Here is a 25199-nt window from a genome sequence, read left to right as displayed (position 1 = left end):
AATATGTACAGTACTCCAGGCTTCAGAGTCCTTAATTTTGTTCAGTTAAGGAAGCCTCTAGGTTTTGCTTCCATGCTCATCTTGTATTTTATTTGCTTTGTTCTTTAAAATCCATGAAAGGCTTTGCATTTTGATAAATATCTTTTTATTTATTGTACAATGACAGGAGGAAAACTTTTGTTGTGTAAAACATCAATACATCATGCCAGTGTTTAGCAGTTCCTTGTGCTAGCCAAAAAAAATTAATGTAGATTTCCTTAGTAATTATCTGAGTGATAGAAAGATAATACAGTGCAGTAGTACAATAAATAGAAGGAAATTATCTAATATCCCTGATCTGCTAGGAATCATATCAAGGTGGAGGTCTTATACACACCATGGCTAACAATTACGGAAAGAAAATTAACTCTTACAAAACTGCATACTTTCACAAACAAACCCCAGCCAGATCCCAAGATTTTTGTCGCCCTTCCTTGACGCTGAGCCAGAGGATCACTGGCCCCATTCCCTGCTGCTGTCAAGCAGGGAAAAAAATCCACCAGAGCTGCAGGAGCAGGACTGACAGACACCAGCCAGGGGTTTGGCCCCCGCCTCCTCGTACCACCATGCCCCATCAACCTTAATACTGCAACCAACTGCATACCCACGACTGTACTGACAGGAAAGTTAATTTATCTCCTTTCCAAAGAAAATCTAGGACTTTGAGAACACGGTTAAACAAATAGGTGTTTAGATATTCTGAAACTCCGGAGAGTTTGCATTTCTTTGCAACAGCTTGCTCAGACAGATCCACTTGCTCAACTCTTTGCAACAGCACCAGATGAATGCAAGCCCCAGCAACAGTTATATTAAGAGTTAAAGTAATGTTTGCCTCCATAAATATTCATTTTCTAAATATACACTTAATGTATACTTACATATTTATAATAAATGGTATTACGTAAAAACCTAGTTACAGTAAGCTGTGCTTTACCTATTTGCCATCTGAGTGTAAAGTTAGCTTTTTTTTTAAAAAAAAAAAAAAAGAAACCCAAACCAAACCCTCAATATAAATTGACTGATGCCCGTTTAGTTGTCTTCTCAGCTATCCTAAGAAAAGCTCTTGAACACTCTCTACTTTGAAAAGCCAGGATATAAAAGTATACAAGGCCCATTGTCCAAGAAAGAATTTAAAAGCAAGACACGTTGCCAAACTGCGCTCCCCACCCAGTTACCAAACACAGGATACAAGGCAGTTTGTTTACTTCTCACAATTGAATGCATACAAAAAAGGTCTCAGTGCAGTCCTGTTGTCAGGTCAGTAGTCAGTGTTAAAATGCTGAAATATCCTGATAAAACTTGCATTTTTGATCCCCTCCCTAAAGCTTCTGTCAAAGGTCTGTTTTCCTTTCTTAGGTTACTCCCTACTGCCTAACATAAACTGTCACAACTGCCAGAGGACAAACGGCCCTTTTTGGAAAACAACCCGCTCCGTCCAGCGCCACGGCACCGACGGGGATCCTCCTCTAAAGCCCCCCTTGCCTCGGGGAGACCCCACTTTGGGGTGGGGGAGAGGCAGCCCCGCAGGGCTGAGATCTCACCCCGGCGCCTCTTGCTCGTGCTAACGGGCGCTGTGCGATGCCCACCCTCTGCTACACCCAGCCCTCGAGTAAAACCCACCAGAAACCTTACTGGGGTCCGTCTGTTACCCTGCCTGGGGGGTCAGATCCCTTCTACCAGCAGGGCTTGGGAGGTTTGATGTGGTTTTCTTCTTTCACGACGGTACAATAGGACGAGGCCCTAACAAAGTGACTTGGGGGATGCAGTACGTGAATACACTTGTTTCACCTGTCAAGGTACAAACTCAGCCCTCATCAGCACAGCAGCCACCGGTCCCCAGCCGGCCCCACTGCGGCACTGCTCGCCCTGTGACACCACCGTCAGTTTTTAGTACTGGGGGGGTAGGGGGGGCAAATAAATTAAAAGTCCACCTCTCGCATGCTAATTTAGCAAGAATAATCTCCTTAAGGCAGGAAAAACGGGGCCGAGCAAACCTGCGGGGTGAAACGCATCGTTGAAATGGACCTCTACTAAAACCATCAGGAAAAATAGCCCCCCCAACCCTAGAAACAGCTGAAGAGACTTGGGCCTCTTGTTCTCTTAACAGATACAGTGTTAAAATGCTCTTCTTGAAACAGGAAGGAGTCCTTTCTTATTGTTGCTTTCGATAGTGTAATATCAGAAGTGTGACCGCAGTAAATCAGTGTGTTAGATATTGAAATGCCATCACATTGTCTAACTTCCCTTCTCGTCTTTTTTAACACAAAGTATTTTTTTTCTTTAAGCTCCAAGCCCTCATCTTTGTGTCTGAGATGCTCTCCTGTCTGACAACAGCAATTTAGAAGAGTTAACTTTTATCGTTCATTCTGCTGTGTAACTTTCCCCTTCAAATTTCTTTATCTGCCCTCTGAGCTCATCTGAACTTTCATGTTCTCCCAGCATGCAGGCTTGCATTCAAAACTATGTCTAATAGACCAAATAAGAGGTTAATAAGAAGTGGCAACAGAAAGAAAAAATACAATCCCTGGTAACTGATAAGAATGACAGTGGCAGCCCTTTATTGTTTGTCTTCAAATATAGAGTTAAAGATCTTTAAAAAACTAAATTTTGACGCCTTTGAAAAGAAAGAAGCACAAAATAACAACAGGGGGTTATTGCCTGCCAGCCACAGGGGAGAAGCTCCATAATTCTTATTCTCCCTTTTGAAGGCTGTTAGAAACCTGATTCAAAAAAGCAACAGCAGAAGGAGAAAGCCTCTTGAGGCTATCGCCATTTCCTGTGATCATGCATAATGCGTTTCAAAAGTGGGTTTTTACCAATTCTGTTGATCAATTGCACCTCCTTCATATTCCCTCTTTTTTCTGCTGTGTTTACATCTGATGTGACTCAATGACAAGCGCTGTCTGAGACTGTGAAACAGACCTGTCATGTTGATTTATGGGCGCATCAAACCACGACTTGTCCAAACTGAAGCTCGCAGTTCATTAATTAGAGAGTTGTGACTTTGAAGTCAGCTTTCAGACTGTGGTTTTTAACATTTGGCTTAATTTATATGCTCTTGAATGTGGATCTCTAAGGAAAAAACTGAAATTCCCTTCTTGTCTTTGAACTTCTTTTGACCGCACAATAATCATTTCTTTGTCCAGAGTGATGCCTGCATCCCAGAGTCATTAACGCGCATTGAACTGCCACTGATGAGTAAGCCCTACTGAATTAGAAAAACAGCCAGCAAAACAAAGCTGAGAGCATTCTGCGCAGTGATATCTCACAATTACATGCCTTCCCTCCCTGTGCCATTTCCATTTTAATTACTGTTAGTCCTTTAGATTTACATTTTAGACACTTTTTAATCTGTTCCCTTTTTATTATAGTGGCGCCCGTAAGCGCGCTATGGTTAAGGTTGTGTCAGCGTTTCCATTATAAACCCCCCTATTTTCAGGGGTTTATAACTCAGCTGGAAAAATTCACTCTGGGTTGACGCTTGGCACAGGTGGCACGATTTGCTGAAATTTCGGGGGGGAGGGATGGGACGCAGGGGAGGACACACGGAAATTGGCGCGTGCTTTGAGCAGCGCCGCTTGCAAAGAGACGCACAAGCGCCGCCGCTATCGCAGGACATCGCGCAGCGTCTCGTGCCAGGAGGCAGCTTTCTAGGATCTACCTAAGCCAGCACTGATGTCAGATGAAATGCGAAAGTCTCAAACTCCTTGTGACTAGAAGGGTGAACTCAGTGCCTTAAAAATAACTGTAATTACAGCAAAATTAAATTTAAGCACACCAAAATCAACAAACAAAGTTCAAGACGTGACAGGTATTTTGAAAGGAAAGTGTATTTAAGGGATGGGCAGAAACCACCCCGGCCTGTCCCACTCCTGCTGCGGACCGCGGTGGCATGGGAGCAGGGTCTCCTGCCACCACACACCGCCCACAGCATCCTCCTCGCTTCTCAGTGTCACCACCGACGCCGCTCCAGTGCCTTCTCTCCTGCTGAGCCCGTGCTGCGAGGAATGCGCAACCAGAACCTCTCCGGTGGGAAACTGCAAGCCCAAACTCAACGTCTCTTGGCATTCTGCCCTCTTTAGGGAGGACAGCGCCATATCTGGGCCTGCTGCCTTGCCCCCTCCCCTTTACAACATAACTAACTTCCCAAAGCACTCTCCCAAGATACTAGTCTAGATGCTTGCTCCAGTACTCATACCGAACATCAAGGCATGGTTCCCTGCTATAAAATATGTGGCAGCAAGCAAATGGAAAGCACAGGAAAATACAGGCGAAAACAGGACAATAACTCTAAATCTGAAAGCTGAGGCCCGATACAGTCAGTTCAGTTGTGCAATCATTTATAAGATGAATGACAGTTTAATAGCCACTAGACAGTCCCCGGGGATCTGTGGTTTGAAAGTAAAATGGGTATTGTCTGTACCTCTTTAGGCTGTTTTCCAGCATGTTGTTGCTGTAAAAGTTGAAGCTGCAACTGTTCCTGTTGTTTCTTATAAAACTCTTGAAGCTGCTGCTACAAAGAAAAGGAAAGATGGTAAGTAACAAAGTGGAGAGCCAATTCAGTGTCCCTTTTGGTGTAACACACAAACTGTGATTTGAAAAATAGCATCCTTTTATCTGTAATGGTCTGACCTTTAGTTTGAAACTCAACAATAAATTCAGTGCACACTGACTATTCTTGGCATTATCGTTTGAAAAGTAATCTCCAAAATGAACTGATGAAAAACATACCATTTTCTACACAAACTAATTAAAATAAGGCAAGGAATGACCTTTGATTGTAACAACAAAGCCAAAATGCCCTTGCTGAGAGAGCCTGGCGAATCTCTGTTGTGAAACACACATACTTTCTAAATGATAGGGTTTGACTGTATTAAGTGTTGTTCAATACATGCATAGACATCCTGGGAAATACTCTCCTCCTCCCGGCTACCCAGACACACGCCGTGCAGGCAGTGCTGCGGTGCGGGCAGGAGGGAGCACGCGAGGTCGGGCTGGGGTGGATGCTGACACCCGCGCGGGATTCGTGCGCCCCCGCTGTGCCATACACTACAATAATGGAACCTTGGGGCTTGTTGGTGGCCGAGTTTCAGCTGAAAAAGGACCATGGGCTGTGAGAAACACTGACACACCGTACAGCACACGTTGGCTGAAATCGAACAGATTAAGGCTTGCAAACCTCTTCACTTTTATTGCCACCATTTCCACAGCCCTTTACCGTTCCAGATGGACATAATGAGGTCTAAAATGGGAAGTATCGCCCTACCACCTTGTTTATTCCAATTAGTCAGGGCACGCCACGCTTTCTGGGAGATTCAGGCAAAAGCAACAGGGACATCTGCCGAAGCCCTGACACTTAAATATGCATCTGTACTATTTAGCTGATCTTGGAAACACTCCTAGCACTGCTCCCTGGATTTGTTTCCAGTAGCTATTTCTAGAATTAAAAACAAAAGAGCAGTCAGTTCATCTCAGAGCACGGCTGCTCCGAGGTACGGACCCAAGACGTGAGCAGCTTCTTTCCCCAGGAACGTTTTGGGAGGCGAAGCCCTCCAGTATCTACAGGGGCCAGCTGAGCAGCTGTTAAGAAAACAATTACCTGTTGAAGCATGAGTGCCTGCTGCTGTTGGAGCAGGACTTGGAGTTGCTGGGGAGTTAGCACTTGTTGCTGGAGGATCTGCTGCATTTGCTGAGGAGTGATCACTTGAGGTGTCATCATAGCCACCGACACTGGAACCTGAAGCACAAGAGGAGAGCAGAGAGGGGGTCAGAGCGCACCGCCGCAGCTCCCCCGCGCCGCCCACCACCCCCGCGCCGGGGGAGCCCGTGCCCGGCACCGAGGGTGCTGAAGGCGAGGCAGTCCTTGCAGCCCACGGCAGCGGGCACAGAGGTACCGGCTACACCTTCCTGGTGCCTAAATTCCCTCTGGCAGAACATTATTGCGACGCAAATTCTTTAAAGCAAGCGATATGGTAAACCCTGGTAAGATTTATTTATTTTTACAAGAAACTGTCAAACGGGCCCTTTCCCTCCCAGAAAGCCCTTGCCTTCCCTACAGAAATCCAACAGCCGAGTATCCCGCGCTGATGGGATCTAGACCCTATTACGACAGGTTTTGAAGAAAATTGAAGGAAGGCTCAGTGATGTGAATAACAGCACTAGACTCCTATGCAATTTTAACAGAAAGGCCCTACCACGATGTCTTTACCATTCCATATTCACCCAGCATACAGATGTCTTCAATTCTTTCATATTATGTGAGATACCATTAAAAGCCGCTTTCCATGACATTTCAGTGACAAACAGCTACAGTGATGAACTTGATAGCATTTCATATTTGCAACTGTTAACACGTTTCTGCACGGGCATCTTTGCAAGGAACCTGTACACTGTATCTGAAAGGATGATGTCTTGTTCAGATAAAACACTGACATTAAAATGACAGGCTGTCTTGGCCAAGGTTACACAAATTGTATTCAAGCGGATACCTAATGACAATGCTATGAATTCTGCAAGCTTTCTAGAATGTAATTTAGCTATTCAAAATAATCACTGCACTTGTGTTTAATTTGCAGACTACATGAGAACCATTTTGTCAGTCCTAGTAATGCAAGAAGACTATTTCCCTAGAAACCCACCCCTCTACCCTCCACCCCAAAAAAGGAAAAGAAAAGGAGGGAGAACAAAAAAACCCCCCACACACCAGAAGAAAAGACAAAACCCATACGAGTTTTAACAGTAATATTTAAGCACCTTACTTTTCTATAGTTTCAAATCAAATATGTGACAGCACAAAACTAAAAGCAGTAAAGGATATACTTTGCTAAAAAGGATCTCCTGTCATCTCATGTATTACAATAAAAGGTAATAATATGTTTAGCACTTTTTCTGTGCACCACTTTTTAAAAAATCAGCAGACAATAGCTGAGCAGAAGATAAAGGAGTTTAAAAAAAAAATCTTCCAGCATAGTAGTAAGCAAGAGAGAAATGCAGTATTAATTTTATGTAACATAATGTCTTAATATGCAGTTTATCTTGACTTTTTCACATGATTTGTCCTGTCATTTGCATAGCAAGCTCTCATTCCTAATTTCACAGTCATTATGCACTGATGTCCTGATTTCTCAGCATCACTAATTTTGATGAACTAAAAATGGTTCCTGAAGGTCAGATGCATGTACACCACACATCTCCCCCGTGTTGTTGTGTACATGTTGTGTGCCAGGGCCAGACGCTGCCTTGAAAACATTTGTCCAAGCGAAGCCTAGCAAAGCCTGGCACGGCTCCGACACCCCATTAACGCCACGGCGGCGAGGTCCTCTGCGCGCTCCCGCAGCACAGCGCGCTCCCACGTATCTAACGTGGCCCAGGCAGAGGTGAACACAAGCAAACGAAGATTTAATTACAGGTCAAACACCAGTCCCACTGAAGCCAGCACTGTTCTCCCGTGGCCGGCATGGCTTGCCTATGTCAACGGGAAAGCCACTGGCTGGCCACCGCCGTGCCACGCAGGACCAGCTCCAGGGACACTGAGCCATCAGGATGGGTAATCCCATTAATTCAGAGTATCTTAATCTGTAGTCTTTTAAAAAACTTTTCTGGGTGTAGAAAATTATTTAATTAAATACTGCCGTCACTATCTTCGCCCCGAAGCATGACTCACCTTCATTATCCTCATCCCCAGAGAAGTTTACTTTACCCTCGGGTTTGTACTACTTTTCATTGAAGTTGGACTGAGCAAACAGAAAAGGAAGCATGTTTAAGTATGTTTTCTGTGCCCTTCTTGGAAAACAGACAACACAAATACTCTTCAGTCAGATTTATGACGACAAGCAGGGATACAGACAGGAATAGGGTGGGGTGCTGTAAACCCTACACATCGGTGATTAATATGAAGGGCCGCATTCTGCCGTCAGCTATGCGGAGACAACTCCCATTCACTTCCATGGCTTTTTTGCACATTTTATCTTGGGATAAATCTGAGGATTTGGCGCTGCCTTTGAAAACTGGCCACGTACCTTCTGGTGAAGAATCTCCTAGCTGTACGCTCTTTGCTAGAGCAGAAGCACTTAACCAGCAAGGAAAAAAAAAAAGTTATATATTTTTTCATATATATATGGCATGCCTAGGGGTACAAGTTTGCACTGATCCGGTCAACTTCATTTTACCATCTGAAACCACGTTTTCACACCACATCTGCGCCACTGAAGAAGGTCCTGCCTTCCATTTATAAACACGGCTAACAGCCACATCGAGCCAAAGCTTGCGCTTCAGCTTATCACGAAAGCAACTTACGGAAACCTTTTACAAACAAAATTCAAATAAACCAGAAACCACTGTGTTAAAAAAGACACACACGCCCCCAGACAAGCGTGGGCACACGTACACGTTGAGGACTTTAAATAGTTAAGAATGATGGCCTATATATCCACTCTCTTAACTCCCAACGTCCAACTTTTTCATGTAGCTAGTCCCTGGTAATACTAGGAATCAAAGGGCATGCAGCACCAGCAATAGGCTATTATAGCCCACACTTTATTACCCATTACTACCGAGGTCATTAGCGGTAAGAGTGATTGTACCGGTCTTAACCTATTGATCATTGTAACTACTATCATTTAATCCCGTGTTGAATGTCTGGAAAGCTGCTAAAGGCACACAAGAGAGAGTGCTTTAGCGATGAGAAATATAGCCAAAGCTTGGAAATTACACTTTGATTCATAAAATCTAGCCAGTGGTTTAAATCAATAGTATTTAAAACAGTCATGTAAGTCCTTAACTACAGCTCTCTAATATTTATGGGTCCCTTTTTGAGTGTATTCAGTCAAAACTAAACTTTATTTTAGATACTGTGCAATATACTTTACATTACACTAGATAAAAAATATTTATTTCTGATATTTTGTCCGATAGTAAATGAAAACTAAACCGAGGGCTATAAATTAATTTTAGATTTCTATCTCTCAGTTGTCAACTTAAATGTGTTGCCAAAAAAAATTACAAACCAACTTTAAAAATGGCTTAACTGTTTAAGTACATGAAAATGAGCGTGTTTTATGAGTTAACAATGAATCACAGAAGGCAGTTTATGAAGAACTAAAATAATTCTGTCTTACTGCCTTCGGGGAGTTGAAGTTCAAATTAAACTACTGGCAGATATATTTAAAGAATACTAAGTTAGCAGGCAGAGCAGAAATCAATCTTTTGTTTTTCAAAGTTGTTTATTTCTATTTTCCACATGAAACACGATTGTTGTTATTGATATGATTAACGAACTACTTTTGGTATTGTTGACTGATAACAATAGGGTGTGGTAGATACCCAGCTGCATGTAAACCTGGCAGCAAAGGTAAAAATACAGCTGCAATTTGGCTTTCGGAGCTGTACTAGTATAGACCTGCTGACATGCTAATACCATCAACGGCAAAAAATGTCTTTAATACTCACAATTGTTTTCAGACACTATTTCTCCCAGGGTTTTGCCTGCTGGTCCTCCGGATCCCCCAAAGCCCTCCCGTCCCCCACAGTCCCCTCCGCTACCCCAGTTTCAGGCTCTGCAAACACACCGTATCTTGGCAAGACCGACCAAGCAAAACTTCCACAAACTTGGGCCAAGTTCACCTTTAACTTCACAATGGAGTTACAGCAGGGATGCATTTGTCACTCCTCCATGCAACCCAGACAAGGGTCACGGGGATGAAAATGATTTAGTCCTATTTAATCATCTCCATTCCCCCATTTTCAGTGATATTAATATAATTAAATACTAGCTAAATAATTTCAAGTAGTTTAATCTTGTATGAAGTGAAAAAAAAAAAAAAAGGAATGCCATTTTCACACAACGTGCCTTCGATGTTGGATACGGTTGTGGTCCTGTTAACTGTTAGCAGGCATGCATGGAAGATGGGGAGGATTTCCTTAATTCATAAAGAATAACTCTGCCAGAAAATCCTGTTCTCCTGCGATGTACGTTCAAACTCGATTTCAGTAAGACCTCATACCAGGCACCTTGGATTTCCAAACAGCAATTCTTTGGTTAAAGATTTTGTGATAAAAGTTAAACGGAGCAAAACATAGCTGAACATAGAAAGAACAAGTAGCTGAGGAACAGATGAAAATACTGGGCTACAAATAAAAATAGATACGGCTAGGCAAAAACCAAACAATTAACTTGAGGTGCCTTATTAGAAAGCTATTCTGTGCAATATATTCGAAATGTAAAAAAAATCTCAGCTGAAACAAAGCAAAGCAGCTTTGCTCACGCCACAGAAGATAAACCACTGATACACTGGCAGACAGAGACGCACGATGCCACAAGCCAGAGCAGAGCGCAGCAAAATAAGAAGTGCTGAAGGCAGGACCCGCTTCCATTCCGAGACTAAAACATTTCCGACATAATACTTCACTCTCCAAAATAACAACAAAAAAATGCCGCTGTTCAAATTATTCACGCAGAAACTGCAATGCTGTTTCATTATGCAAAATGGAATCTCACTTTTAGACTTAGTTATTTTGCCATAATACAGTGCAACACATTAAGACAGGTAATGTTTATTACATTAATGTAAAATCAGCTAAGTAGTCTGTCATTAGCATAACTGTTCTCTCCGTAACAATACAACTCCCTATTAAAGGAGGGGGAACCCTGTTTAAAACTAAATTAGCATTTTATTATTATAATTTTGTTTATTATATTTTATCAGGAGGGAAGATCTCCCTCTGACCCACAGAAGGCAGTACGATGGGCTATGCTGACATTCCCCGGCATGTCAGGATGCCTGCTGTCTTCTGTATTCTCTTCTAGCTGAGGAAAAACGGGAATATTTTCGTATTTGTTTACAGAATGAAACATCCGATCTTATCTACCACTTCTCATGCATACCAGGTTTCTTACTAAGTGCCAGGATAATTGTTTCTGCTATAATAAATACCCATTTCATTTGCATAAAAATATAAAGTTTACATAAATTAAATCCTTTCTACATCTAACATTTGTCAAATAGAGACTAAACCGGAACACACACAACCAAATACTCATTTAATAAGATGAGTGAGATTTCAACCTTGAGATTATCATAATCATTTTTCACATTTTAAAAGTTATCAGTTTTGTTTCCTGCTCCAGCATGAAAGGAAATGATAACCTGCTGTACGTGGTTCCGAACAGTGGTGATATTTTATAATGATTCAGTTTAAAAAGAAAAAAAAAAATCTGTATTTTTTTCCACAGTTTAGGAAAGGAAATGTTAGATCAACATATTCTGCCAAAAAAGCCTCAAATAAAGCAGAAGCAATCCTGCTTAGAAACATCCAAAATACCCCAAAGCCCTTGAAAACCCCTTGAAACCCTCTCTCTCCCAAACACCCTTAATACACTGAGAATGATCATCATGTCAGAGTCCTTACATTTGTGTATTAATTCATTAATACATTAAGGAGAGCTTAATTAAATAATAAAAGACTGTGATTGAACCAGCAACATTTAATATGCCTAGAATTTCATGTGAGCAAAAAGGAAGTGTTAAACAGAGGGACCTTTTTGGTTTGTTTTGGGTTTTTTTTTTCCCCCTTCCTGTGGCAGATTTTTAAGAACTGCAACTCCCGACAGAGATTTCTAGGGAAGGATGAGCCTTGTCTCCACTCCCTGCGTATTTTCTCCTGCAAGAGTCAAACCCACAGCTGCCTGCTCTTCAAACTTGGGGCGTTTGAGAAGACATATATTGCCCTGGTCAGCTGAAAATATTAGTAAGCTCTTGAAAAATATTCACCTGGTTAAATCATGCTGTTTATTTCCCAAACAACACAGAGCTCTGCTTAAACACTCGCTTAGGCTTTGCCACTCTGGTTGCAACTGTAGCCTTTATAACAGTTGTAAACTTTATTTGCTTAAAATGTGCAGTTTTTCACACCTATGGCAGACACCTACAGCTGAACATCACAGCTAAGCACAACGGTGCAAATTAGATTCTAATGAGAAAACATCAGTTGCTTCTTTGACAATCTTGCCATTCACTGATTTACTTGTAATGAAGACACACTCCAACCAGCAAGCTCACCGTGTTAAAGGTCAAAGCACGTTCAGAAAAATGCCTCACAAAATCAAGGCAAATGGGAAACCTGTAAAGAAACCTTCTCATAAAGTGGCGTGGCAATTAGAGTAATTGTGCAAAAAGCCGTCTTCGGTAAAAAGTAAAAGAAATTAAGCTGCCACTACTGTAACAGGTTAGATGAAAATCAAAATTTAATGTATTCTCCCTTGTGTCATCTTGTTTTGTCAAGACATCAAATAGAATTGGAAAGTACAAAATAACAAGCCCTTGAGAAATCACAGAAGCCGACCTTTTTGATGTTGTTGGTTTACCTTGTTCTCAGTTATTTGAACAATGATGTTTCAGATTTAAGGGCAAGATAAAGCTTAAAAATTAAAACCCGTTGTCAGTTTGGGGAGGAGGGGGTGTTGTCCCTCCCAAATAACAGCATCTTACCTAATCAGTGAAGGCAAATCCGTCCGAAACTAGTGCACAGAACAATTAGCAATTCTGCTTATTTGTTCAATATTCAGTCTGGGTTTTCTAACATTCATTCAACTTCAGCACAAACTACAGATCCTCCTGCTAGCAGAGAAAACTGTGCTGGAAAGGTTAAAAAGGGAAGAAAAAAAAAGGAAAAAAAAAACCCAAGGAAAAAAAAACCACTGGGGCAGAGATATTTGCCGGTGCTGCTTCTCTCCCCAGTCTCTACACAGCCACTTTAGATCCTCAGATGAGTGCATGATGTGGGTTTTTTCCCCCCCCCTCTCCTTACAACTGGAAAGCAAAGCTGAGCAAGCAAGCACCTTATAAAAAAAAACAAAAAAAACCCAACAAAACAACAAAAAAACCCCCAAAACACAGTACAGGACATTTTAACTGAACTACAGCAAAGTAGTTTCCAGTAATGCAGTTCTGCTTTCAATAAAACAAACAAACTGCTTAAAACCAGCCAAGCCTTTCACCAAACAATAACAAATTCAGCTTATGGTGTCAGGACTTTCCCACAATCTAGTTTTGCAGGTGTTGATAAAACTACCCCTGCTACCCCTCTTCCCTAGCAAAGAGGGGAGAAAACAACATCAATAAGTTATCTTGCTACCGGGAAACATTTTCATCAAGTAAATCCAAGTGCTGTGTCCTTCCAGCTTAGGTTTGTCTACAGCAGCTCTAAAACAACTAAGAAATACAGAGCAAGGAAACACAAGAGCTTTGCAACTCCTTAAACTTTTGAACACAAAAATCTTTCTCCCCTTACCTTTCCTTCAGCTGCCCAGGGCATGCAATCACAAATACAGAAACCAAAGCATTTTACACTGAAATAGTAATGCGTTCAGCTTCGGTATTTTAAAAACACTGTGATTCTCAAGCAGCATCAGTGCTCGAGAACTGCCAGGTTGAAGAAATCGCTCTGACTGCCCTACATCGCTTTCAGTGCCCCAAAATCCCCTTTAACCTTCCCCACACAACTGTTGCAAGCCTTTTCTTCCTTGCACACAACTAAAATCAACGCAACTTGCGCAGACGTCAAAGCCCACCGTCCATTAGTGCAATAATCCATCTGTGACCCATTACAACCCAGGGGCGATACGTTACCGCTCCACAGTGGTGCCTGATAACTATTTATGCCCCAGCATAAATGTCAGTGTGGGGCTACGAGTTACACTTCCAAAATGTGCAGAGGGCTCATCCAGCCATAGAAGAACGTGAGGCACCTACACCTTCCCATGAGCAGTGAGATCCCCAGAAAGCCAGCACTGGGATTTCATTTCTTCCCTGTCAATCCCATTGTATCTATGACTTCTCTTTAGTTCAGCAGAGCGACTGGTCAGAGCACGTCTCACAGCTTTTTTTTTTTTTTTTTTTTTAAAGCAAAAATAACACTGCTTAAAAAAGGGAGGGCACAGTGATACAGTAAAGTGTATGTTAAACAAGACCAAATAAAATAAAATAAATAAAAAAAACCCACCCCAACTGTAGCAAACAAAAAAAAATTTCAAAGCAGCCCTTCCTATCATAAGCTTTCTGATGATTTATGGTTTACCAACTCAGCAAGGTTACGCAACACTGCATGCCTTTAGATGCATTATTTGAGTCAGTTGAGATTTAATTAAGATCACAGCCTCCAAAATCCCTGTCAAATGAAAATTCACAGAAGACAATACACTATATATCCTCATGCAGATAGTCTCCATTCCATGCTCTGGAATAACATAAGTTAATCCTCGTTTCTATGGTGGCAGACAAAAGTTCACTAATTTTGTTTTCTTTTGACACTTGTGTTGTTTTCTGTTTTATGTCATGAGAACATTCCCTTTTGAGAAGGGGAGGGGAGCTGATATAGGGGGAGAGGAGGGAGAGCAATATGTCTGAATATGGCAGCAGATGTATTTTGACATTCTCACAGCTCTGCTGTGATGTCATCAAGTTTTCATATCATTAACCCCTGCCAGTAAGAGCATCATTTCATGACATCTGCCCATTGGGAAGAGGAGGAAGGAGTCAGGGACAAAACATGAAAAGTGCTTCAAATCTTGCCCTCGCGCTAAAACCAACATCAAACAAATTCCAATTAAGGCTACAAAACGGCACTCACACCTTCCGTGTCTGCGACCGGCTTTTCCCAATTCGTTATCCGCCCCAGCCGGCTCCTCACCTCGGAGGTGCCCTCAAACCACCCGCCACGCGTGCCCAGCTCCTGGCTAACGCCTTCTCCTCCCGACAGTCCTGGTGCAGGGGAACCCCTTCGCTCTGGAGTCCAGTTCCTCTACAAGCTAAACATGAGCACGTTAAATAAAACGATACTTCTCATGGGGAAATTGCTAGAACTTTACCTCGTTCCAGTGTACTTCTGTTTGCATTATCTTGATATCTGCTTGCTTATCTCATGGTTTAGAAATGACAGGTGCTAGCGGTCTTTTGTTTGACAGGCCACTACACAAATAACTGTCTTGCCTGAAAGGGCTAATGCACTACTAATGAACAATAAATCAACTTTGATTATGAAGTGTCAGACCAATCAGTTTGCAGTTCAGCTGTACCACCGTCTAGGCCAAGGCAGCTACTCTGTTTAGGCAGGACTTGGGTTTCATCTCGGCAGCCTTATCAATGAAATTTTTTGGGAGTAGTCACAGGAGATCACTGAAAGCCCTCTGACAGCACATTTTCCGCTGGCTGTGAGGAGAGTGCCTGCTTTTAAAGACTTCCAAGGCTGCTACTGCAATAAATACACAATCAACAAAAGCCATTTCTTAACCAGACGGAAGCGCGCTCCAATGACATATTCACATATAAACACGTATTTTAGCCACGACTTTTAGAAGAGCTAGAAGCAAACAGAATTGCCTTTTGACGTGATGTAAAGATGGGTGAGATGCCCAAAAGCTTTGCAGAGTAAATGTACTTATGAGGGGCCCGATCCGGCAAACACTAATTCAGCAGGCAGAGAGCTTACTGCTTTGGGGGGGGGGGAGAGTCCTGTTACAGCTATGGCACACGCAGAAGTCACTCCAGGATTGGGCCCAGGAGCATCAGGCATGAAAATTAGCTCCCACCCGACGGAAAAGACTTTAGCGTTTCAGTTTATTTACCAAAAGGTAAACCAGCCTGTGTAAGTCACTTTTTATTAGAAATAAACTTTAGCGACTTATGGTAGTTAGCAATTCCAGCGCTCGTTGCTAGAATAAATCCAACCATTTCGTTTTCATAAACAGATCTTAGTCACCCCGAATGATTCACATTTCCTGCCACCAAACTTGTTTTTATTTAAAAATATAAAATGGTAGCGCTTCGAACGGCAGCACGGCACCGAGGCGGCCGCGTCGAGCTATCGAGTGGCTCTTCCCCACCCGCGGCACTAGGACAAGGTGAAACCCTCGGTGTTTCGCCAGGCAAGCTGGCTCGGAAGGAGTTAATTCCAGAGAGGAAGAGTGGATGTGCACTTTGCTCTAAACTTACCACCCACTTCCTAAGGGTTCCCTCCTCCCCGCCACCACCGCCACCCTCGAAAAACCACCCCATTCGCCCCAAAACGCCGGGCTGACACTGAACTCGCCTGCCTGCAGATCCCGTTACGTTGATTTCGCTGGGGTTCGTAACACCTCACGTCAAAACCCAGGCTCGCTCACTGAATTCCCGCCCTCCCCCCCCCCACTCCCGGCAAACCGACTGGCGAGTGCACCCGGCAACCCCGGCCCCTGACAGTTAAACCTGACAGAGCGCCTCACCCGGCGCCGGGCTCCCCCGCCCGCCCCGCTCTGCCCCGGCACGAACTGCCCGGGAGCACCCGAACTGTCAGAACAAAAGGCAGGCGAGGCACAAAAAAACCCCGAACAAACCCCAAATATAACCACTTTTTAAGACCTTCGGCGAGTTGCGAGGCGCGCACGCTGTCCCTCCCTCCCCTCACACGCGGCCGCGGTGGAGGAGAAGGCGGCACCGGCCAGCAAACTCGGAGCCCGGCACCGGGAGCCGGCGGAGGCACCGGCCGCCTCCTCCGGGCTCTTTCCGCCACTTTGGGAGCGGAGCCGCCCCCTCCCCCTCCCCGTCCCCCGGCACCCACCTGGGCGGCGGCGGCGGGCGGCGGGCGGCGGGCCGGGCCATGGAGCGGGGCTGGCGGAGCGGCGCGGAGCGGTGCGGAGGCTCCGCGGGTGCGGGCGGAGTGGCGGGGCGCCTCGGGCTCCCGGGCTGCCGCGCCGCGCCGCCACCCCGCGCGGCCCCGCCCTGCGCCGCCGCGCACACCCCGCCCCGGAACGGGGCGCCCCGCCGGCCCTCCTCCTCCTCCTCCTCCTCCTCCTCCTCCTCCTCCTCCTCCCTCCTCTCCCTCTCCCTCCTCCTCCTCCTCCTCCTCCTCCTCCTCCTCCTCGCTGCCCTCTGACCCGCCGGCCCCGCGCCGGACCACAGCCCGGCCCCGCAACAACCCGCCGATAAACTGTTTAACAAGCCGCCCCCCCACCCCCCGAAATAAATCTATTTTGCGGGGAGTGGGTGCCGCGGGGTGGGGGGGAGCGTCAGCGAGCACAAAGCCCCTCAGCCCCTCCGGCGCGATGCGGTGGAAGCCCCACGCAGCGCTGGAGGAGAACCTCTCCCCCTTCCACAGCAACTTTCTCTTCTCCCGCGCAAAGTGGCTTTTGCTGTCGCCTTTCCCGACAGTCCTCCCCCCCGCCAGAGCTCAGGATTTTCATATCAGAAAACAACAATAAAAAAAAACAACCAAACCCAAACCCAACCACAAAAAGCCTCTGCCAGGAGTTTGCACCAAAGCAGAGCCCCGCGCCCGGCCTGTGACGGGGAGCATCCTTCCCCGTGTCCCCCCGCACGGCCGAGGGGGACCGGGGCGGTTGCCCAAACCCAGCCCGCACCCGCACCTCACCACCGCTACCTGTTTTTAAGACGGGCCGAGCCCTCGAGTTTAGTGGAAGTGAAACGTCGCGTTTGGGTCTGCGGCACCTCTGTAACAGCGGGGTTAGCGGTTTCACGTCACTCCGAACGAGCTTCCTCCAACTCTCACGCGGGTGAGCTCAAAGAAACACTTTTTGTGGTCCCCCCCCCCAGACTCCAACACACAAACACGATGCACGGTCTCTAATCCAGGGACGGCCACGGTCCCGCCAACCTGCCCTCCCTTGCCCAAAAAGCTACTATCCACTTCATCTCGGGCAGTAATATTTGGGAAAATCTCTCCCGCTATTGCAGTTTTATTTTTCCCACATAGTTTCTGCAGACAAAATTGATGCAGATAGTTACTTCACGTGCAAGTAACCGGAAAGACAGAAGCCGCCCTGACACCGTTCCCAGGCAGAACGGTACTTTATTTGCAGGAGTCGAGGGCTGTTAGACAATAGCCCCATTAGTTATGCTGCTAAAGAACCTCACAAGAAGCAAAGACAAAGGACCCAATTTACTGACAACTTGTGATCTGATGTTAAATGGGATGTGATAGGGATTGCTTTCCACCCTAAAGTGTTTTCGTGTCAGATAACAAATTTATTAATGGGATTTTTTTCAGGTCACAAAAATGTGACCCCACCCTCTTATGAATATTTAATAAGGGACTAAGGGCATCTTTTGCAAGACCCTAAATCTGCCAGAAACAGCCTACATGAATCAGAAAGCGCCTGCCTCTTAAAGGGGCACACATGCACCGCGCAGGTCAGCTCATAAAGGGCATGGGAACAGCCGGTATTTAGGAGTATTACATGTATGCAAAGTCAAGCAAATAAATACGCACACACTCCAACACACTGGACGCTCAGCAGTCATATAAACCCGTAATGCATGCGATGAGCTAGTAATAATTATCGCCTGCGCTTAGGAGAATCCTTCCTGTCCTGGACTTCAAAGTAACCTCGAGGAACTTGGATTGCTTTGGGGAATATCTTACAGAATACACAGACTTTTCAACAGTTCCTCTTGCGGACCACCTCCTCCTCCCCGCCGCATTTGCCAAGAGCATCACTGCGGCAGCATCCCCGGCTGCACTCATGGCGAAGCAGCACCGGTAGGAAACAGCTCTGTGCACTTAACACACCCTTACTAACTTTGCAGCTGAAACACGGAGGGGGCTGCGTGCTCGGGCAGGTTCTGCAGACCAGCCATGGGATGCTCCACAGGCCCCAGACTGGAAATCTTCTGGTCTCTCTGGTCTTCCTCAGCACAAGCTTCTCACACACACACGACCCTCAACCCTATTAACTCACATCTTCAATTCCCCTTTTCCAATACGGCCAGATCCAGGTACACGCAGCTCAGCGGAAGACCAGTGCGCTCCTTCTGCCCCGGTCGCTGACCGACCACACGCCTTCCGAACAAGCTCTGACTTATTCCATTTAAAAAAAAAAAAGGGGGACTCTATGAAGCCTACCGCTTTGTTCAAGGCATTTCTCTCCAAGTACAAGGCTGTGAGCTACACGTGGAGCAAACGCATAGCACCGGCTCTGGCACTGACAATTCTCCCCAGCCTTGGGCAAGTCACCTAGACATTTTGGGTTTTTGTTTTGTTTTTCTTTTTTTAATGAAATATCTACCCCACTGAGGACGCCTCTCTATCCAAGAGCTCAGTTTGCGAAATTTCTGGCCTGGCCCTGGAGTTGCCTGCATGCCCAGCACCTCAAAGGCAGTCCAACAGCCTCAACATCTATGTCTCCTCACCTGCAAAATGGGGATAATACTACCCATTTCGGGATCTTCTGTAGACCAATATTTGCAAAACACTTTGAAAATGAAAGGTGCTGTCTAAGCACTGAGCATTGGCCGCAGAACCTGCAAGCCATATTTTTAAAGCATTTTATACCCTTTCATATAAAAGCTTCATACCTGCAAGCTCAGCCAACATCTGCTGTGGGCTAAAAACTTCAGTCTATTCCCTTAGTAAGGGGGATGGTAGCACTTGTTAAGAAAGGTCACCATGAAATATAATGCATTTCTAAGCCAGCAAAATATTTTAAAAGACCAAGAAGAACCAGAACCATAAACTCCCACTTTAATTCCAGTCAATTACGGAGAGTCATCACAGAGACAGACAGGGATGTTCAAAACAGAGCACATGAAGTAACAAATTAAAAAATAACTGCGAAAGGTGGCTATTTGGCACCGCGTGCTCACGAGATCCGATTCATATTCAGTGGTGGTATCAACCCCTAGGTGCAAAAAAATAACTACTGGAGTATAGCATGGGTACTAGGCTCTAAGGTCCAAGTCAGAAGAATAGATTATGAATTATGATGAAGAGACTGGGATAAATGGTTGTTTATGCCGTTATTTTACACGTCCACTTCACTCCCAGACTTCTGCAGGTACCCATCCATGCAGGAGCCATGGGCTTGCCTATGTAAAGCCCCAGCTGCCTGTGGGGCACGGGAGAAAGAAAGAAAAGACGAGACGTCCACACAGTGCAACTTCCTCTAATCAGAGTTAACCTGCCCCAAATTAGGAAATTTTACGTCTAGTCCCAATACGAGGCCACTTCTACCCAAAACAGCAACTCAACTGTTCTTGTCCTCGAGATGTTCCCCTGGGCAGGCAGGGCCGAAGAGGTCCCGCTTTGCTCTCTGGCAGCAGCTGGTGGGCCAAAGCCCGCACCCCCCTCCCCGAGCACCGATGTGGGGGTAGCTCAGGAGAACTGCGGCGCCGGTGCCGCTGCGTCACGGAGGAGCCCGCCCGCCCGCCGGAGCCAACGCCAAGCGTGGCAGAGGCGAGAGCCCAATCACGCCGCTCGGCACGCGGGCTAGAGCCACCACAAGCAAGCTGCTGTTTGCAGCTCTGAGGGAAAAAGCTGTCTCGGATACCGTTCCCACCCCTGGATCCCCAGGCCCATTTTTGTAGGGTTAAATCACATTTTCCTGTTTTGAGAATGCTTCATTTTCCCTTGTTGCTGTTTGAAAGACCTACGAAAACAAATGGGGAAAACAACTGACTAAACAGGAAACAGTGAAACTTATTACCCACAAAGTGCTGAGAAAGAGGACAAAGTAAACAAAATAAATTTTTTTGGCCATTTTTAATAATCTCAGCTAATGCCCTCACACGGTGAAATATCTTCAGGCAGAAAAGTGATTTTTAGGCTGATGGTGTTTCTAGCAAAACAGAACAGCAAAGCAATTAACATTTCAGTAACGCTTGTGTCCCTCTTCCTCTTCTTTTTTTTTTGATGTGAAACTGTCATTTTCCTTATTGCCCCTGCAAATTCTGCACGAAGAAGGCTCTTTAAATCCCCTCAGCGTTGTACAATGGTTTAAATTTCACTTCATGGCATGCTTTAAATTACCATTCACATCTTCATTTAATGCATCATTTTATAATGCCAGTGTTACTAGTTAATTTATATATACACAGCAGGATGTGTCAACATTCAGGTGAGTTATGAATATGATTGTGCAGGAGTTATGGAAGACATTTCAGCAAAATTATGGTTCCCTCTAAACATAAAAATATTAATAATGAATCAAACATCACAGGTAAACAACAAATTTTATATAATTGCAACCCACCGTGCTTCCAGATAAATAAATAAATAAAAATGGCAACATTTTTGCTCTGCATTCGATTGATCTTAATAAATTGCCATCTCCTTTCCTAATAAACTGTAATCTCTTGTTTCCGCCACAAAGTAAAATTTATTAGCACACTCTTCTACCAGCAGGTCTGCATCACTCACAGCACAGTGTGCAAATTGTTCCAAGTATGCCCAGGCATTATTCATAAATTATTTTTCTGCCCCAAAGTACACAATATATTGAAAGGTAATCACTACTAACTGTTCTCGGTTACTTTCCCTAATTATGCAAGATAGCGTTGATGTCACGTACAGTAAAGGAAATGCTGCGGTTTCCATTAAAACTCCGTTTTTTGTTTTGGTTTTTTTTTTTTTGCCATGGGTTGAAACACGGTGTTCACACAGAGAAAAACCTTCTTAGGACAGGAAAGACTGGAGGCGGTATCTGGTAGGAGATGGCAACACGTCCACTTGAAAAGAACAACCTCTGTCCACCAAAGTAACCTACTGGGCATGACAACAGCGATGGCTCCGAGAGGAAAAGTAGGTGTTTTGTCATGATGTTAAAGTTGCCATGGTAAGAAAAAAAAAAACCCAGCAATGAAACATAAACAAAACTAACTCAATCAAACGCATTTTTGCCTGTTAAGGATTAACCAGCGAGGTCCTGGCCACCCCGGACCCATCACCTCCCGCTCGCTGCCTCTGTGCAGGCAGGCGGGCGCTGCGGGCTGGGGCAGCCCCGGCGCCCCCGGCTTCGTGTTTTGAGGTGCATCACCCCGGCCTGGGGCTGGTGCAGGTACAGCTGGTGTGAAATACAGCGTTAGACGCACTGCCCTCTCCTGGTAATCTGCTTCTATCGTCAGGAGGCCGAGGGCTTCGCCTTGTCTGACAACCACCGCGAAGAAACCCCTTCCAAAAAGCCATGCCTACTTCCACAACAACTTATACACACACAACCCTGTCTACACACACACATCGCCACAGTTTTAAATTAAGATAAATCAGGTTAAATATGGGCCCTTTTATGGAGAAACACCTATCAGTCCATTACACAGCTTACTCGCACGCAGCCCAGGAGTGCCAAACCATATATTCTGGTTCACCTGTGAGAATAACCTGTATCTCCGCTGGGCATCTCGCCCTTTTTTACTCACTCTGTTGGGAACGCGTGTCGGCATATTTTCAATAAAACACCTTCTTAGCAGTAATGGGCCACTGTTCTCATTTCAATGGTCCCCAAGGTTTCATGATACAGTATACTTAGCTGGCTCATGGTTCCGAGCTTTCCTCCAACGTTCAAAAGCTAGTTGTAATTTTTTTAAAGGCAGCAGCCATGGGAAGAGCTTTTGCTCATCTTTTCTTTAAAGAGGAAAACAGTTAACTTTGTACATGCAACGAAACAACTCAAATTATTTCCTAAAGAGGTGTTTAGGCAACAGCCTCCGTGGATAGACAGGAGCACACAGAAAAGCTGCAGCGCTGCTGATGCTACGTGGCAAAGGAGTTTGAAAGCGGCACTGGGATCTCTGCTCCTGCTGGAGCACCACGGCTCCAGGAATCAAACACACCTCCAAAAATGCCAAAAAGCAGCGTAACGGTGCAATTTGCAAAGCCACTGAACAATGTCAAAGCCAAGACGACTTGCTGCAGGCAGGAGGACACAGAGGAGCCCTTCCAGGTGACCTCTGGTTGCCATACCGGACCTGCAAGGTACACTCCCTGCAAGGCAGCGCTGAACTACCAGGAGGAGCTACCAAAGGTTACCATCCCAGGTTCCCCTGTATACGGATAAAAAGCTTTTTTGGAAGCAGGGCACGTCGAGGGAGCCTCCTCATGGCCACCACCCTGCGATGCACACAGTGTGCTTCTCCTCCTCGCCGCCTCGGGATGAGGAGCATCCCCTCACTCAGCCCAGCAGGATGGGGGCCAGGAGGGGAGGAGAAGCCGGTGGCATGCTGCAGGGCAGGGGGAGACCCAGCCTGAGCACAGCCTTCCCCTGGCCTTTGGCCACGCCAGTCATTTTGATGGTGCACGTCTGGGTTCACATGGACAAGGAACAGCCAGCCGTACAGGCTAAGCAAACACCCCAACTATAGGACTTTGCTCTCAGATCCCTTGGGGTCATCCGACCGGCTCAGACTCCTTTGTGCGGCACTAAGCAGGACTCGCTGCATGCGTTGGGGTTTTCCTTTGTACTTCCACTCTGGCCCTTCACAGCGCAACGCCGCGACCCATCACCTCGTCCCAAATAAACGGGGCCCGAACTGAACTCAAGGACAGCGTCCCCTCCCTCCCGCCTCCCTTCCCTGGGCAAAGGGGGGGTCCTGTCTGCAAGCAAGGGTTGTGACCCACGGATGTTTCCTTCCAAATCTGGCTGCCGCTTATCCCAATCCTTTTCTCCCCCGAGACATAAGACAAAAGGTGATGCTGAGGTGCAGCGGGTCTCCGAGCCAGGAGGGGATGCGGTGGGGCAGCCGGGACCCGCTCGCCTGCTGCACCCATCATGGCAAAGGGTGTACAAGCAATTAAAGGCATTTGTCTGGGGCCCCTTAGAGCAAATTTACCTTCCCGTAGCGAGAGAAATCCCTCAGATGCACCTAAAGACTTGGGGCAGAGCTGCTTGGGTTGGAAAAGCACAAACTCGCTGCGAAGTGTAACAACAGAGGAATACTGCAAAAATCCATCTCTGCGAGTGAAACTTATTTCTGCTCTGGAAGGAGACGGCAATTCTCTGCCATTAAATGCAGCCGCTTCTCGGGTGGATGGTGGCAGCAACTTCGCCATACGGAGCTCTGGAGGAATTCAGGACACCTGAGGCACCAAATCCTTCACTCGAATGAAATTGCAGGGTGATTAAGCAGAGAGAATGTAACTATCCAAACTGTAATTTGGCCAGCACAATGGATCTAACACCCCTATTCTTGGGAGGAAAAAAAAAATAAGTACTGTATTTGAAGTTCAAAATCTAATTAACTATTTGAGAAAGAGAGTTCTGTTTTTAAAAGAAAATTCCAAACAATATAAAGAGAATTAGTGCCAAAGTTTTTGAAGAACCGCATAAAATGGTATGAAAAACGTATGATATTGTAATAATAGGAATGACTGGATTTGCTCAAACGTTCCTTATACCTTATAATACAAGAATAAAATACAGTGTAAATCCTTCTATCTACATAAGTTCCCTGTACAGAAAAATCTCTCCTTTAATAGGTTTACACCTTTAACATGTATTAGTTTGGAAAAGTCCTAGGGTATAATTACACATCTTGGCTTGGCACATTAATAGCTGTTCCCTTCATTTACTGATTTCTTTTACTGGTCAATTTGCTATTTTACTACACTGCTCTTACAGCTTGGCTTCACAGCAGCACCCTCCGCCAGCAGACCCGGCGCTGGGAAGGGGAGAGGGTCCGAGCTAGCCACGGGCCGTGCGCTGCCTTAGGGAGGTGGGTTTTGATGCCTTGCTCTCGGCCATCTGCACGTACGATGCTCGCCTGGGATGCGGCATTTGCATCCACGCGTGCCAGTGAGCCGCAGGTTGCACGCGGAGGGAAGCGGAGCTGCCCTCACTTCCTTGAAAATCCGTGCAGAAATATGCCCTTTGGGCTCAGGAGAGAACAAGCCAAGCAGGGCTTCTTCAGGGCTTCTTCAGGGCTTCCTGCCACCTCGCTGGTCACGCCTCCCTCCAGGTCGCTGTGGACCATGCGTGCGCCCTGCAGAGCCGTGCTTGCCGCTCCACAGGCTCCCGGCCCCGCGTCCTGACATGCTGCTCCCTCCCACCGTCCCCACACCGTTTCCCCCGAAACCCCCCCTGCTGCCTCGCATCCCTCAATTCCTCCTTTGCTCCAGGCTTTCCCTGTTGCCCCGAATTCTGCTCGCTGCTCCCCTGGCGCTCCATCCCCATTGCTGCTCCTCGCCTTCCCTCTCCCCGACGCTGGAGAGATGCTCACCTGGGACAGGATGCTCGCCTAGCTCCACTTAATAGCTGGGAAAGGGCCGTTTCCCCAGCACTGAGAAGGAAAACCCTTAAAGATCTACCCTGCCAGTCCCTGCAGGTTCACTTTGCACCTCTCAGCTCCAGGCTCAAAGGCGAAGCTGGCATTCACTAAGCCTTCGTCCAGCTTTTACAGGTTTTT

General features: G+C 45.8%; 1 protein-coding gene across 22 annotated transcripts in view; it reads right to left on the bottom strand.

The window, feature by feature from the left end:
* The window catches only part of FOXP1 (forkhead box P1), a 390881-nt gene that overhangs the window by 71111 nt on the left and 294571 nt on the right, over positions 1–25199 (bottom strand). For 15 of the 22 annotated variants that reach the window (XM_075095656.1, XM_075095655.1, XM_075095666.1 and 12 more), the window contains 2 exons: positions 5639–5776; positions 4463–4552 (listed from right to left, as the gene is read on the bottom strand). In XM_075095656.1, coding sequence (XP_074951757.1) covers positions 4463–4552; positions 5639–5776 — 228 coding nt within the window. Of the gene's footprint in view, positions 1–4462; positions 4553–5638; positions 5777–16629; positions 16788–25199 lie in introns of those variants that run through there. The other 7 variants (XM_075095663.1, XM_075095664.1, XM_075095662.1 and 4 more) reach the window with 3 other exon arrangements.

The sequence above is a fragment of the Phalacrocorax aristotelis genome, chromosome 6 (genome assembly GCF_949628215.1).
Source record: "Phalacrocorax aristotelis chromosome 6, bGulAri2.1, whole genome shotgun sequence".
In the NCBI taxonomy this organism is placed as follows: Eukaryota; Metazoa; Chordata; class Aves; order Suliformes; family Phalacrocoracidae; genus Phalacrocorax; species Phalacrocorax aristotelis.
Note: the sequence above shows the minus strand (reverse complement) of the source record. Positions and strands in the feature narration are given on the sequence as shown.